Source organism: Somniosus microcephalus, chromosome 16 (genome assembly GCF_052327205.1).
Source record: "Somniosus microcephalus isolate GS21.2 chromosome 16, FLI_Smic_1.0, whole genome shotgun sequence".
In the NCBI taxonomy this organism is placed as follows: domain Eukaryota; kingdom Metazoa; phylum Chordata; class Chondrichthyes; order Squaliformes; family Somniosidae; genus Somniosus; species Somniosus microcephalus.
Window position 1 is genome coordinate 97,674,557 of NC_141002.1, and position 15,762 is coordinate 97,690,318.

The following is a 15,762-nucleotide window of genomic DNA, read 5'->3' on the forward strand; positions in this document are numbered from 1 at the left end:
AGAATGAATTACATGGGATATACAGCACAGAAACAGGCCATTCAGCCCAAGCCGGCGTTTATGTGCCACTCGAGCCTCCTCCCATCCTTCCTCATCTAACTCCATCAGCATAACCTTCTATACCCTTCTCCCTCATGTGTTTATCTAGCTTCCCCTTGATATACCTATCAATTCCTCCAATAAAAGGCGAAGAGTTACGAAGGTGACTAAAGGTTTTTATTGACTAAATAACAGAGCCCACTCTCGTGGGTGATCCGATCCAAGCAGGAGGAATACCAGTCAGTCGCTCACCTTTATACCTGGCCTGGTGGGTGGAGCCAAGGCGGAGTCGGCGGTGGTCATCCCAGGTATAGCAGTGTGGCAAGAGGCGACCTCGTACCGTGATACAATAGTGGTCAGTGATACAGTTATAACGAACAGTGGTGAACAGTGCTAACTACTAACAGTGATACGATAGTGAACGTGGTTTACCACATTCACCCCTTGTTTAGAATTAAGTCCGGCGGGGTGAAGTGTACTACCAATTCTGGTAGGTCAGTCTGTCCGGAGGCTTCGTAAGCCTCTCCGATCGCCGCAGCGGTGGTGTTGCCTTATCCGGTGCTGGTGCCTTATCCGGTGTTGATGCTGGTGTTTGCGTGGTCGGCGAGGGCTCGTGGGGTTCCGGCATGCCGTCTACCTGGGCTGGGGTTGGGGGGGGTGGTGGCGGTGTTTCCGGATCGGCTGAGGGTGCGAGGTCTCGTAGGGAGACAGTGTCCTCCCGCCCGTCTGGGTACGCCACGTAGGCGTACTGGGGGTTGGCGTGCAGGAGGTTCACCCTCTCGACCAGGGGGTCCGTTTTATGGGCCCTCACGTGTTTCCGCAGCCAGACCGGCCCCGGGGCGGTCAGCCAGGTTGGTAGAGTGGTTCCCGTAGTCGACTTCCTGGGGAAAACGAACATTCGTTCATGGGGGGTGGTGTTAGTGGCCGTGCAAAGTAATGACCGGATGGAGTGCAGCGCTGTCGGGAGGACTTCTTGCCAGCGGGAGGTTGGGAGGCCCTTAGACTTTAAGGCTAAGAGGACGGCCTTCCATACCGTCGCGTTCTCTCTTTCCACCTGACCGTTACCTCTGGGGTTGTAGCTGGTGGTCCTGCTTGCTGCAATACCTCTCTCTAGGAGGAATTGCCGGAGTTCCTCGCTCATGAAGGAGGAGCCCCGGTCGCTGTGTATATAGTTCGGGAACCCGAACAAGGCGAAGAGGGCATTCAGGCACTTGATGACCGTGCTACTGGTCATGTCGGGGCAGGGGAAGGCAAAGGGGAAACGGGAGTACTCATCAACGATGTTGAGGAAGTACACATTACGGTCAGAGGACGGGAGGGGCCCCTTAAAGTCGATGCTCAGGCGCTCGAAGGGGCGGGTGGCCTTGATCAGGCTTGCTCGGTCCGGCCTATAGAAGTGCGGTTTGCACTCCGCACAGGTCTGGCAGTTCCTGGTCATGGTCCTGACCTCCTCGATGGAGTAGGTCAGGTTGCGGGCCTTAATGAAATGGTAGAGTCTGGTGACTCCGGGGTGGCAGAGCTGGTCGTGGAGGGTCTGAAGCCTATCGATATGCGCGCTGGCGCATGTCATTCGTGAAAGGGCATCAGGGGATTCGTTCAGCTTGCCTGGCCGGTACAAGATCTCATAATCGTAGGTGGAGAGCTCGATTCTCCATCTCAAAATCTTGTCATTCTTGATTTTGCCCTTCAGCTTGTTATTAAACATGAAAGCCACCGAACGCTGGTCGGTGAGGAGGGTAAATCGTTTGCCTGCCAGGTAGTGCCTCCAGCGCCGTACTGCCTCCACGATCGCCTGGGCCTCTTTCTCGACCGACGAATGTCGGATCTCGGGGCCCTGTAGGGTCCTTGAGAAGAAGGCCACTGGCCTCCCCTCCTGGTTTAGGGTGGCGGCTAAGGCGAAGTCGGATGCGTCGCTCTCCACCTGGAAGGGGATGGACTCGTCCACTGCGTGCATCGTGGCCTTGGCTATGTCTCCCTTAATGAGGGAGAAGGCCGCGCACGCCTCCTCCGTGAGGGGGAAGGAAGTGGCTTTCAGGAGGGGTCTGGCTTTGTCCGCGTAATTGGGTACCCATTGGGCATAGTAGGCGAAAAGCCCCAGGGTTCTCCTAAGTGCTTTAGGGCAGTGGGGGAGGGGTAGCTCCATGAGGGGGCGCATTCTTTCTGGGTCGGGGCCGATGATTCCGTTCTCCACTACGCAGCCGAGGATGGCAAGGCGTGTGGTGTTAAACACGCATTTCTCCTTATTGTAGGTGAGGTTCAGCCGTTGGGCCGTACGGAGGAATTTCTCCAGATTCGCGTCATGTTCCTGCCGGTCGCGGCCGCAGATAGTGACGTTATCTAGGTAGGGGAATGTAGCCTGCAGTTCGTTCTGGTCAACCATCTGGTCCATCTCCCTTTGGAAGACCGAGACCCCATTAGTGACACCGAAGGGGACCCTAAGGAAGTGGTATAGGCGCCCATTCGCCTCGAAGGCGGTATACTGGCGGTCCTCAGGGTGGATAGGGAGTTGGTGGTAGGCCGACTTCAGGTCGATGGTCGAGAATACTTTATACTGTGCAATCTGATTGACCATGTCAGATATGCGGGGGAGGGGGTATGCGTCCAGCTGGGTATATCTGTTTATGGTCTGGCTGTAGTCGATGACCAGGCGGTTTTTATCGCCGGTCTTTACGACTACGACCTGGGCACGCCAGGGGCTGCTGCTCCCCTCGATAATGCCCTCTTTCAGGAGGCGCCGCACCTCAGAGCTAATGAAGGCTCTGTCCCCGGCGCTATACCGCCTGCTCTTGGTAGCGACGGGTTTGCAGTCAGGGGTAAGGTTAGCAAACAGAGAGGGTGGCGGGACCTTGAGGGTGGAGAGGCTGCAGGTGTTACGCGGTGGGCGGTTTAACGTTTGCTGGTTGTTGACTGTGAGTGGGGGGAGGGGTCCACCGTATGCTAGGGTTACGCTTTGGAGGTGGGATTGGAAGTCCAGCCCTAGTAGGACGGCAGCGCAGAGATGGGGGAGGACGAGGAGTTTAAAGTTTTTATACTCCGTGCCCTTAACCGACAGGGTCACGACACAGTAGCCGCTGATGTCCGTGGCGTGGGACCTCGATGCCATCGAGATTCGGCTGCGCGTTGGTAGGACAGAGAGGGAGTAGTGGCTCACCGTGTCTGGGTGGATGAAGCTCTCCGTGCTTCCGCTGTCGAACAGGCAGGTCGTGGCGTGGCCGTTCACTTTGATGTCCATCATTGACTTGGACAGATGGTGCGGGCGGGCTTGGTCCAGGGTGACGGAAGCTAGTGTGTAGCTGAGCGAGTCGTTGTCATCTGCGGGCGAGGCGGTCGGGCGTGGTGAGTAAAATGGCGTCTCCCACGAGGTAGGGCAAAATGACGGAGAAGATGGCTGCCCCCGTAGCTCACATGAGGCACTATTGGGGTCGGTTGCCTTAATCAAAGATGGCCGCCCCCATGACTCATGTGTGGGGATGCTGGCCTCAGTTGCCCTAAACAAAGATGGCCACCCCCATGACTCATGTGTGGGGATGCTGGCCTCAGTTGCCCTAAACGAAGATGGCCGCCCCCATAGTTCGCATGCGGCACTGCTGGCCTCTGAGGATCCGCTCCTGCAGGCCTTGGAGAAGTGGCCTTTCTTCAGGCAGGTTCTGCATGTGGAGTTCTTGGCTGGGCAGCGCGACCTCGGGTGCTTCTCCTGGCCACAAAAAAAACAGCCGGCGGCCCGATCGCGGATGCCCGATGTCGGGGCCGGTGCCGGGGGTGGCGGGGCCGGTCGGGTCCGGGACGCCGACGCAGAGGTAGGTCCCGGGGGCGGCGCTGGGAAGGGTGCTGTGGTAGGGGTCGGGCCCGAGTCCCAGGGTCGCGAGCAGTACCTGGTGAATGCTTCCTGATCTTGGTGGGCCACTTCCAGGGAGATAGCGAGGGCTTCAGCTTTTTCCATGCTGAGGTCTTTAGCTTCCAGCAGTCTTTGCCGTGAGTACTCGGACCGTAGGCCTTTCAGGAATGCGTCGCGGATATTATCTTCAGTATTTTCGGCTGCCGACACCGATTTAAAGTCACAGTTCCTGGCGAGTGCATATAGCGCCTGTGAGAATTCGGCTACTGATTCTCCTGGCTGTTGCGGCCGTGATCTTAGGAGGTGCCTAGCGTACATGTAGTTTACCGGGGTCCGGTACTTCTGTTTCAGCAGGTTGATGGCGGTCTCGTAGGTAGTCATGTCCTCGATGAGAGTGTATACTCTCGGGCTCAGTTGCGCCTGCAGGACACTTAGTTTGGATGCCTGAGGGACGCTGGATTCTCTCAGGTATGATTCGAAGCAGACCAGCCAGTGTTTAAAGTCTGCGGCTGAGTTTGCTGCTCGTGGGTTCAGGTCCAGGTACGGCGGTCTGAGGGCTCGCAGCCAAGCTGGCTGGTGTGGCTGTGCTCCTGGGAGCTGCGCTGGTGGCTCCTCCGCCGGTTGTGACTCGTTGTCGGACATCATTAAATTTAGTCAATAAAATTGATATACCTATCAATTCCTCCAATAAAAGGCGAAGAGTTACGAAGGTGACTAAAGGTTTTTATTGACTAAATAACAGAGCCCACTCTCGTGGGTGATCCGATCCAAGCAGGAGGAATACCAGTCAGTCGCTCACCTTTATACCTGGCCTGGTGGGTGGAGCCAAGGCGGAGTCGGCGGTGGTCATCCCAGGTATAGCAGTGTGGCAAGAGGCGACCTCGTACCGTGATACAATAGTGGTCAGTGATACAGTTATAACGAACAGTGGTGAACAGTGCTAACTACTAACAGTGATACGATAGTGAACGTGGTTTACCACACCCCTTAAATGCATCTCTGCTATTCGCCTCAACCACGCACTGTGGTGGCGAGTTCCACATTCTCACCACTCTCTGGGTAAAGAACTTTCTTCTGAATTCCCTATTTCATTTCTTGGTGACTGACATGAATCAGTCTTTCATGAAAGAAAGACTTATGAAATAATACTGAGCGGCCTGTGGGTGGCGCTGTTCAGGGAGAGTATAAATACTCGGGCACGGGCCCAGCTTGCGCAGGACATTCTTAACAGGAACTAGTGAAGGACACAACTAGACCTCCATGTTGTAAAACAGTTGATTAAAGCTTTGTTTAACGCTTAGACCAAGTGCCTAGTAGTTTTCTTACGTCACTGTATATATTTAAAAAGGTTTAAATTACATTACAACAGAAATACCCTGTTCCTTCACAGTAATCAAAGGCACAGAACAAAAAGCCAAAATAGTGAATAGTTAAAAAAAAAAACACCCTACATCTGAAAGACATCGGCCACGATTTTGCCAGCACCCAGAGAGGCAGGTCAGAGGTTAAAGTGCTATTGATTGATGGTGGGTCCCGAACCAGCCGTCAACCCACCTCCAAACAGCTTTCCCAAGTGTCGGGTCCCTGATTTGCGAATGGACCCGACACCTAGCAGCGGGAAACAGATTACCTGCCTATTAACAGGTACTTGTCAGTGGTTTTCAGCCTGTTTTTCGATTTTCACGCTTCTGGGTTAATTGGCCGGGCAGGCTTAACAAGGCCAATCAAGGGAAAATGACGTCTGTGGGCCGGAGGCAGCTGGGGGGCGGGACTGGAACCCGGAAACCAGTTGACCCGCACCCATCCCGACACCGATCACAAAATCGCGGCCATTGTTGCCCAAACCTCTCTGAAAGTCAGCCTTGCTCTTAACTTACCTGGAAAGGTGATCCACCAACACTTGTTCCACCACTGCCTGCTTTCTCTTCTCTGCAGCAAGATCCTCCTGTGGACAAAGTTAGAATCATTTTACACCCTTTGCGGAGATTAAAACCTTATTCCTTTTGACCAGAGAGCACGAGCATGGAGTCCTGCTCGTTTCCTTCTGAACATCTAAACCGTGAACACGTTTCTCCAAGGACTTTGCCTGAAATTTACCAAATTCAGCCGTATCGGGACCATAGACTGGCCTGCTCAAAGAAAGAATGAACTTGCATTTATATAGCACCTTTCATGGCCTCAGGATGTCCCAAAGCGCTTTACAGCCAATGAAGTACCTTTTAAAGTGTAGCCACTGTTGTAATGTAGGAAATATCTCTCTCTTAGGCAGTCCCTCAGAACCGAGGATGACTTGCTTCCACTTTAAAAATGAGTTCTCAGGTGACTGATGAGTCCAATGCGGGACCTACAGTCTCTGCCACAGGTGGGGCAGACGGTGGTTGAAGGGGCGGGTGGGTGGGGTGCTTGGGTTGACGTGCGCTCCTTCCGCTGTTTGCGCTTGGTTTCCGCTTGCCCCCGGTGAAGAGACTCGAGATATTAGGCGCCTTCCCGGATGCTTCTCCTCCACTTTGTGTGGTCTTGGGCCAGGGATTCCCAGGTGTCGGTGGGGATATTGCACTTTTTCAAGGAGGCTTTGAGGGTGTCCTTGAAGCATTTCCTCTGCCCACCTGGGGCTCGCTTGCCGTGTTGGAGCTCAGAGTAGAGCGCTTGTTTTGGGAGTCTCGTATCGGGCATGCGGACAATGTGACTCGTCCATCGAAGCTGATTGAGTGTGGTCAAAGCTTCGATGCTGGGGATGTTGGCCTGAGCAAGAACACTGACGTTGGTGTGCCTATCCTGCCAATGGATTTGCAGAATCTTGCAGAGGCAGCATTGGTGGTACCTCTCCAGTGCTTTGAGGTGCCTGCTGTACATGGTCCATGTCTCTGAAGCATACAATTGGCAAACAGAAAGATCCCACAAACAGCAATGAGATGAATGACCAGATAATCTGTTTTTCAGTGATGTTGGTTGAGGGATAAATATTAACCGGGGAGAACTTCCCTGCTCTTCTCCCAATATCGCAAATCTATCACATCCACCTGAGAGGGCAGACGGGGCCTTGATTTATCATCTCATCCGAAACTCAGCAAGCTTTTCTATTTTGCCACCGGGAGCCAACTGAATTCTGGCCATGCTGCTCACTCAGCTTCCAAACCAGACACTGCCAGGCAAACCATCGAACTGCCAGATTCAGGGGGCTTTTATTTTTGCTATGTGTAGCATTTCAACCGTTGTCACAAGTTGGAGGTTGAGATATGAGGGAGGAATGTTGGTCAGGCACAAAAGGAAAACTCCCAACTCCTCTTGGAATCACACAGCACAGAAGGAGGCCGTTCGAGTACAGGAACAAGGATGTCCTGCTGCAGTTGTACAGGGCCTTGGCGAGACCGCACCTTGAGTATCGTGTGCAGTTTTGGTCGCCTTATCTGAGGAAGGATGTTCTTGCCATGGAGGGAGTGCAGCGAAGATTCACCAGGCTGATACCTGGGATGGCAGGAATGACGTATGAGGAGAGATTGGGTCGATTGGGTTTGTATTCACTAGAGTTTAGAAGAATGAGAGGGGAGCTCATTGAAACTTATAAAATTCTAACAGGACTAGACAGACTAGATACAGGAAGGATGTTCCCGATGGCGGGGGAGTCCAGAACTAGGGGTCACAGTCTAAGGATAAGGGGTAAGCCATTTAGGACAGAGATGAGGAGGAATTTCTTCACCCAGAGAATGGTGAACCTGTGGAATTCTCTACCACAGAAGGCAGTTGAGGCCAATTCATTAAATATATTCAAGAAGGAGTTAGATATATTTCTTAAGGCTAAAGGGATCAAGGGATATGGGGAGAAAGCAGGGACAGGGTACTGAATTTGGATGATCAGCCATGATCTCATTAATTGGCGGAACAGGCTCGAAGGGCCTACTCCTGCTCCTATCTTCTATGTTTCTATGTAGGCCATTTGGCCCATCATGCCTCTTTGGTCAAGCTCTCCAATTAGTCCCACCCCCTCTGCTCTTTCCCCATAGCCCTGCAAATTTTTCCAATTCCCTTTTGAAAGTTACTATTGAATCTGCTTCCACCGCCCTTTCAGGCAGTGCGTTCCAGATCACAACAACTCGCTGCGTATAAATATTTCTCTTCATCTTCCCTCTGGTTCTTTTGCCAATTATCTTAAATCTGTGTCCCCTGGTTACCGACCCTCCTGCCACTGGAAACAGTTTCTCCTTATTTATTCATAATTTTGAACAGTGCCATGGAAAGCCCTTTGGGAGAGGCGCTATATAAATGCAAATATAAATTTCTTTAATAAAATGATATTAAGAGAAGGAAAGGGGAAAGAAAAATAAGAATTTCAGACTCAAAAAAGAGCCAAATTGAGGCCAAGTCTTTCTCCACAAGATACAAAGAAAACATGGAGGACAAGACACCCTGGGACGTTCTCACAGCCACATAGGCAGGGGTCTGAAACAGGCGACCTGCTTGCTTTTGTGGCTGGTAAATGCAATAGAACATAAGAAATAGGAGCAGGAATAGGCCACTTGGCCCCTCGAGTCTGCTCCACCATTCAATAAGATCGTGACTGAACTTGAGCTCAAAGCCACTTCCCCGCCCGCTCCCCATAACCCTTCACTCCCTTATCTTGCAAAAATCTGTCCATCTCCACCTTAAATGTATTTAATGACCCAGCCTCCACGGCTCTCTGGGGCAGAGAATTCCACAGATTTACGACCCTCTGAGAGAAGAAATTCCTCCTAATCTCAGTTCTAAAAGGGCGACCCTTTATTCTGAGACTGTGCCCCCGCGTTCTAGATTTCCCCTCGAGGGGAAACATCCTCTCTGCATCTACCTTGTCGAGCCCCCTCAGTATCTTATATGTTTCAATAAGATCACCTCTCAATATGGCGCAAGAGGATCTAAAGAATTGAGAAGAAAATATACGTTTTTCTTTAAAGTACATTAGCGACCGACTCACAGCTTCCAACCTCCTCATGCTTTGTTGCATGGTGTATGGCTTGCTGGTGTGACACTGTTGTAGGATCACTTTCTCATCCAGAGAAGTCGGGTCCTCGGGAGTCACTTCGACAACCGGAGGTTCCTTTTAACAATGTAGAAATTCAAAAAGTAAAAATACATCATCAATCCACAGGAACAGCAGGAGGCCGTTCAACCCCATCAAGCAGTCCCGCCATTCAATCAGATCACAGCTGATCTATATCTCAATTTATCTACCCGCCTTGGTTCCATAACCTTTAAATACCCTGGCCTAACAAAAATCTATCAATCCCAGTTTTGACATTTTCAATTGACCCCCCCCCGCCTCAACAGCTTTTTACAGGAGTTCCAGATTGTGTGATGAAGTGCTTCCTGACATCACCCCTGAACGGCCTGGCTCTAATTTTAAGGTTATGCCCCCTTGTTCTGGACTCCCCCCACCAGAGGAAATAGTTTCTCTCTACCTGCCCTATCAAGTCCTTTAATCATCTTAAACACCTCAACTTGATCACCCCTTAATCTTCTATTTTCAAGGGAATGCAAGCCTCAGCTGTGCAAACTGTCCTCATAATTTAACCTTCTAACCCCCCGGTATCATTCTGGTGAATCTGTGCTGCTCCCCCTCCAAGGCCAATATGTCCTTCCTGGGGTGCGGGGCCCAGAACTGAACACTCCTGATGGGGTCTAACCACAGCTTTATACAACTGCAGCATAACTTTGTACAGGAAACTCTTTTTTATCCGGCACCGACGGGACCGGCGTGGCGCTGGTTGATCAAAAAGTCCGGATTACAGAGAGGTATACTTACTAAGGTACGAGAGCCCCGTACACGGCCACAGGTGCAGGAGCCCCGGTTACGCGGCACCTGTGCAGGAGTCCCGGTTACACGGCCACAGATCCAGGAGTCCCGGTTACACGGCCACAGATCCAGGAGTCCCTGTTGCACGGCCACAGGTGCAGGAACCCCGGTTACACGGCAACAGGTGCAGGAGTCCCGGTTACACGGCCACAGATCCAGGAGTCCCTGTTGCACGGCCACAGGTACAGGAACCCCGGTTACACGGCAACAGGTGCAGAAACCCTGTTACATGGCAACAGGTGCAGGAACCCTGGTTACATGGCAACAGGTGCAGGAACCCCGGTTACACGGCCACTAATATAAAGTAAAACTTACCTGAACCTACTCCTGAATTTTGCCCATTAAGAGAGATTTCCGGTTATTTCGGTGCCGGTTAAAAAAGAGAGTTTCCTGTATTGCGGCCCCCTTCAGATGAAGGTTAACATTCTATTAGCCTTTTATGAACTTGCCCACTAGTTTATAGTGATTTCTGTACACGGAGCTCTGAATCTCGGCTGCTCCTCCACTGTTTCTAGCTGCTCACCACAGGAGGCCCTAGCTGAGCCAACCTGTTCCGAGTCAAAGGGAAGCTTCATTCCTTTGCTACCCCTTAGGCAAGGTACCTGCGTCTGGAGAACGGCTGGTGGGGGCTGCTGACGCGAAGGGTCTGCTTTGCTCTTCTGCGCCATTTGCTGGGTGTGTCGCTTGTAACTGGCCTTCATCTCCTCTTCGTACTGTTGGTACTTCTGCTTGTACCTCTCCGAAGGCGCAGGCAGATTCTCGGGTACGGTCAACTCTTCTACTGGACATGGCTGAATGCACACAGACCAATTAAAATATTGTTTTTAAAAAGATATATTTCCAGAAACAATGAATGTCAGGAATGAAATCAGGAATCCATTCCCCCCCCCTCCCCCACACACAAATGTACAGGAAACTTTGTGCTATCCGGCACCGAGCTGTTGCCGTCCCATCAAAACTGCCGGACAAACCAGCGCTAATGTTAAAACATACGGAAGCTTTTGAGCTCCGTATCTAGCAACAAACCCTGTTGCTTAGCAACAGCTTCTAAACAGTCGGCCGTAGCTTGCAAGCGTCTCTGTAGCTAAGCAACAGCTTCAGCTAGACCTTGCAGAGCCTGACTAGTGAAAAAAAAGCAACGAAAAGAAAAAACAACTTACCGAACCGACTCCTGAATTTTGCCGGTGGCTCGAGCATTCCGGACAGTTAACCTCCGGATAAACCAAAGTTTCCTGTAGTAGGAATTTGGATCTCGCCCCCGCCAAAAGGCTGTGGATGATTGGAGCATTCAACAGAAAACAATCGATTTTTGTTAGAAAAGGGATGAGATGTTAAATCAAGGCCCCATCCACTCTCTCAGGTAGACATAAAAGATCCCACGGCACTATATCAAAGAAGAGCAGGGGGAGTTCACCCCGGTGTCCTGGCCAATATTTATCCCTCAATCAACATCACTAAAAAACAGATAATCTGGTCATTATCACATTGCTGCTTGAGAGTTTGCTGTGCGCAAATTGGCTGCCGCGTTTCCCACATTACAACAGTGACTACCCTTCAAAAAAAGTACTTCATTGGCTGTAAAGCACTTTGGGACGTTCAGAGGGCGGGAAAGGTGCTGTATAAATGCAAGATCTTTCTTTCTTCCCATCAAGGGATGTGAAGCAAAGGCGGGTAAATGGAGCGGAGGTGTGGATCAGCCATGATCTAATTGAATGGCGGAGCAGACCCGAGGGGCCGAATGGCCTCCTCCTGCTCCTAAGGTTACTATTTATATAGCTCAAAGCTTACAATTAAAAAAAAATAATAGTAATATATAATCCGTGTATAGGCACTTTAATTATGCCGATTTCTGCGACATGCACACGTGGGAGGGGAGGGAGTGTGGAAATATACGCTCCCAGTGCAATGGAGAGAATTTGCCACCAATGAAAATAATCACAAATGCAATTTTTATACTTAGAAGCCAATTTCCAGATAATCATAATTGAGTTTGAAATACTATAATTTCACAAAAATGAATGTCACCTGAATACAATCATGGATTTCAACATTATTTTTTATTACTGTTTATTTTACTGTCACTTATCCACCTACATTATATCAACAGACGAGGGCTTTGTGTTTTTTATGGGTTCCTTGAATCCCGTAACCTTCTTCTGTGGAAGTGTATCAGAGCAGGATATTGTCACCCCACCCTCCTCTTTGACCCCAGTGGATGTTTGTATCCACGATTATGTTACGTCCGTGTATAAGAAGACACAGACTGCGGAGAACGGTACAATAGGTGTTTACTCAACGTGGCTCAGACTGCAACTGATCTGTACAGATTACTACTCAGCGTTATATACAGGTGTGGTCACTGCCGGTACTACAGTATACATGAGCTGTAAAAAGTAGTTCCCCCCTTAAAGGTACATACATTACAGGTTACTTCGCTCATCTGATGCATCACTGGTTCTTTTATCGGTCAATCATGTTGATCAGTAGTTCTATCAGCTGGAGTATTGGGTCCAATTTCTGGGCACCACACTTTAGGAAGGAATCAAGGCTTTGGAGAGGGTGCAGAAGAGATTTACTAGAATGGTACCAGGGATGAGGGACTTCAGTTATGTGGCGAGACTGGAGAAGCCGGGATTGTTTGCCTTAGAGCAGAGAAGGTTCAGGGGAGATTTAATAGACGTGTTCAAAATTATGAGGAGTTTTGATCGAGTAAATAAGGAGAAACTGTTTCCACTGGCAGGAGGGTCAGAGGACACAGATTGAAGGTAATTGGCAAAAGAACCAGAGGCGACATGGAGTTTTTTTATTACACAGCGAGTTGTTGTGATCTGGAACGCGCTGCCTGAAAGGGCAGTGGAAGCAGATTCAACAGTAACTTTCCAAGGGAAATTGGATAAATACTTGAGAAGAGAAAAATATGCAGGGATATGGGGAAAGAGCAGGGGGGAGTGGGGCTAATTGGAGAGCTCTTTCAAAGAGCCGGCACAGGCACGATGGGCCGAGTGGCCTCCTTCTGTGCCGTGTGATGCTTTGACTCTATTACAGCTAGAACAGTTTATAATAAAAACCAAGCACGGTTAGGCCACAACTGGAATATTGCGTCCAGTTTTGGTCACCACACTTTAGGAAGGATGTGAAGGCCCTTGAGAGGGTGCAATGGAGATTTACCAGAATGGTTCCGGGGATGGGGGATCTTAGCTACAAGGACAGGTTGGAGAAGCTGGATTTGTTTTCATTAGCGCAAAGGAGGTTGAGGGGTGATTTGATAGAGGTGTACAAGATTATGACGGGTTTGGATAGGCTAGACGGGGAAAGGCTGTTCCCACTGGTTGATGGTACAAGGACTAGGGGGTACAGGTTTAAGGTTTTGAGCAAGAGATACAGGGGGGGATGTGAGGAAAAACTTTTTTACGCAGCGAGTGGTGAGGACCTGGAACTCGCTGCCGAAGGAAGTGGTGGAAGCGGAGACACTCAATGTTTTCAAGGGGAGACTGGATAGGCACTTGAGGGAAATAAACTTGCAGGGCTACGGGGATAGAGCGGGGGAATGGGACTGACTGGATTGGTCTGCAGAGAGCCGGCGCAGACTTGATGGGCTGAATGGCTGCCTTCTGTGCCGTTATGACTCTATGGGGAAAAATTCAGTTGGTTTGCGCCTCCTGTTAGCACCCTAAGAGGGCGCTAATGGGGTGCAAAGCGACTAGCGCCTCGGCACGGCGACATTTGCACCGCTTACAAAATTGACCATTTTGCGGTGGCGCTAAACACTACCGCCATGATCTCCTGCGCCCGCAGATTGTGACGTCGGTCAAGTGTGCAACGCCCCGGTAGCGCTCCAGACCGGATACTGAGTGGCGCCCCCTGCCTGTCCGCCTGCCGCTAGCAACGACAGGTTGAGGGGAGCGTTTTGCAGTTGGGAAGGGACTGGGGGAGCGCTATTTCAAGGCGACCACTTCCTGCCTTTTTTTGTCGGCGACATTTTTGCACCATGCATTCTGAGAGAGAGAGAGAGAGAGAGAGAGAGAGAGACTTCTGGAGAGATTCAACGCTGTGTGAAGGAGTTTTGGGTACTGAGCAGCACTTTGCAGGTTGATTTTGATTTGACCTTCCTTGCATCGATTTAGAAGAGACTGTGGGGGCTGCACTCTGAGCTCTTTCCCTGGGCCTCTCCATTGTTCTTTCCAGCAGATTTGATATACAGGTCTCTCCAGGCCGAGATTCAAGGCTGCAATGAGCAGGATGTGGATGGAGAGCAAGATCGACCCTCCCCTTTAAGAACTGGCCGGTGCCAGTGTGTCTGTGTTCCATTGCTGACTGACATCACATGAGCTTCACCAGCGCTCTGAGGTAGCGCCCCGCTCCTCGGCGTTAGCGCCTTGAGAGGTGTGTAGCGCCCGATTTAGCGCTCCAATCACCTCCACGGGCGATAGAAGCCAAGTTTGCAGTCGGAGGTGATAATTAGCAGCAGGCGCTAAACTTTGCGCCCGGCCAATAATTGCGTCCCAAACGGGGCGATACCAAATTTCTCCCCCATGACTGTAATGTGCACACTGTGATGAATCGTCAGCCATTTCCTGTAACAAACAGACCTGACGGTGCTGCCGGTGCGGGGCATGCGGAGTTGGTAAGGGTGTACCCCAGCTAACAGTCGAGGTGGAATCCGGAGACGCCAAGCGAGGATGTCCTTTCGTAGCAGGTGTGTAGGATAAATCGTTCTGCAAGGACAAGATTCACACTGGCATTACTCAACAGGAAAGGTTAATGAGGTTCAGCATTTCTTATGTGGCTGTAATAACAACCATCACGGGAGTGTTGTGCCAACGCAACTTGCCCGCTATACACGTTGGAACGGTTTATACATCAAAGTGTTCCATTTAAACCCGTTAATTCCCCCCCCCCAAATCGCTGAACAACTTGCACTTATATAGCGCCTTTTAACGTAGGAAAACGACCCCAGGCGCTTCACAGGCAGGAGTGTCTTCACGTAGCACGTTGGAACTCTCGGCCACAAAACCATTGCCGAAGGAGTATTTTTCAAGCAACTGCTTCCCTTTTATAAAAAGAGAAACAATAAAAGGTCACGGGGAGCGCGAGGTCAGATTAGATGGTACCTGTGGAGTAATGTCTTTTCATTGTCCTTTCCAGCAGAATTGATGTACAGGTCTCTCCAGGCTGAGATTCAAGGCTGCAATGAGCAGGGTGTGGATGGAGAGCAAGATCGACCCTCCCCTTTAAGAACTGGCCGGCGCCAGTGTGTCTGTGTTCCAGTGCTGACTGACATCACGAGTTTCGCCAGCGCTCTGAGGTAGCGCCTCGCTCCTCGGCATTAGCGCCTGATTTAGCGCTCCAATCACCTCCAGGGGCGATAGAAGCCAAGTTTGCATTTGGATGATCAGCCATGATCTCATTGAATGGCAGAGCAGGCTCAAGGGACCGAATGACCTACTCCTGCTTCTAGTTTCTATGTTTCTATTTTCTAACAGCGCATGCCAGTTGTACAAACCATGGTGTTCAGGTTGGAAGAAATGCACGAAAGTTGCAGAAACGTGCAAGAAAAGAAACAAAAAGTGAAAGGGGCTAATGCAGCAAAATTCCTGTAGAAACAATCTTCCCCTTTTTTCTATTTTAGTGTTAAGGCTTTTATACTTTGTCTTTGTAGCCAGAACATTAGGAAAGCGTATATTTCAGAAAGCCAGCATTCTTTAAACACCAGGCAAAAATCGGAATCTATGTAGGAGGCAGACTCTGGGGCTATTAATCCATAATAGGGAAAGTTTTAAAACAAAAACAGTCTCATTTCTGGACTGCTAATCTATTGCAAAACCACAATGGCATTTAAAGAATTCTTTTTCAGAAAGCGAATCATTGCTTACCTCGCCATCTGAATCACCAAGTCTCCTCAAGTCTAACACAGGCACACTGAAATGAAGAAAATATTGCTGTAATACGTGTACCAGTGAGAGAGTGTTACAGGAGTATAAATTGGCAAACCCTACACCACCTTAAAAAAAATAATTCACTCGCTCCAGCATCAGCACACCGTGTACTATCTTCACGATGC

The 15,762-nt window shown here is 50.3% G+C and overlaps 1 protein-coding gene across 5 annotated transcripts in view; it reads right to left on the minus strand.

Moving 5' to 3' along the window:
• Positions 1-15,762, minus strand: part of caps2 (calcyphosine 2) — a 64,278-nt gene that overhangs the window by 37,945 nt on the left and 10,571 nt on the right. For 4 of the 5 annotated variants that reach the window (XM_086009512.1, XM_086009511.1, XM_086009510.1 and 1 more), the window contains exons 4-8: positions 15,575-15,620; positions 14,291-14,416; positions 10,304-10,492; positions 8,823-8,945; positions 5,752-5,819 (exon numbers count right to left, since the gene is read on the minus strand). In XM_086009512.1, the coding sequence (XP_085865638.1) occupies positions 5,752-5,819; positions 8,823-8,945; positions 10,304-10,492; positions 14,291-14,416; positions 15,575-15,620 (552 nt within the window). The remainder of the gene's footprint in view (positions 1-5,751; positions 5,820-8,822; positions 8,946-10,303; positions 10,493-14,290; positions 14,417-15,574; positions 15,621-15,762) is intronic. The other variant, XM_086009515.1, reaches the window with a different exon arrangement.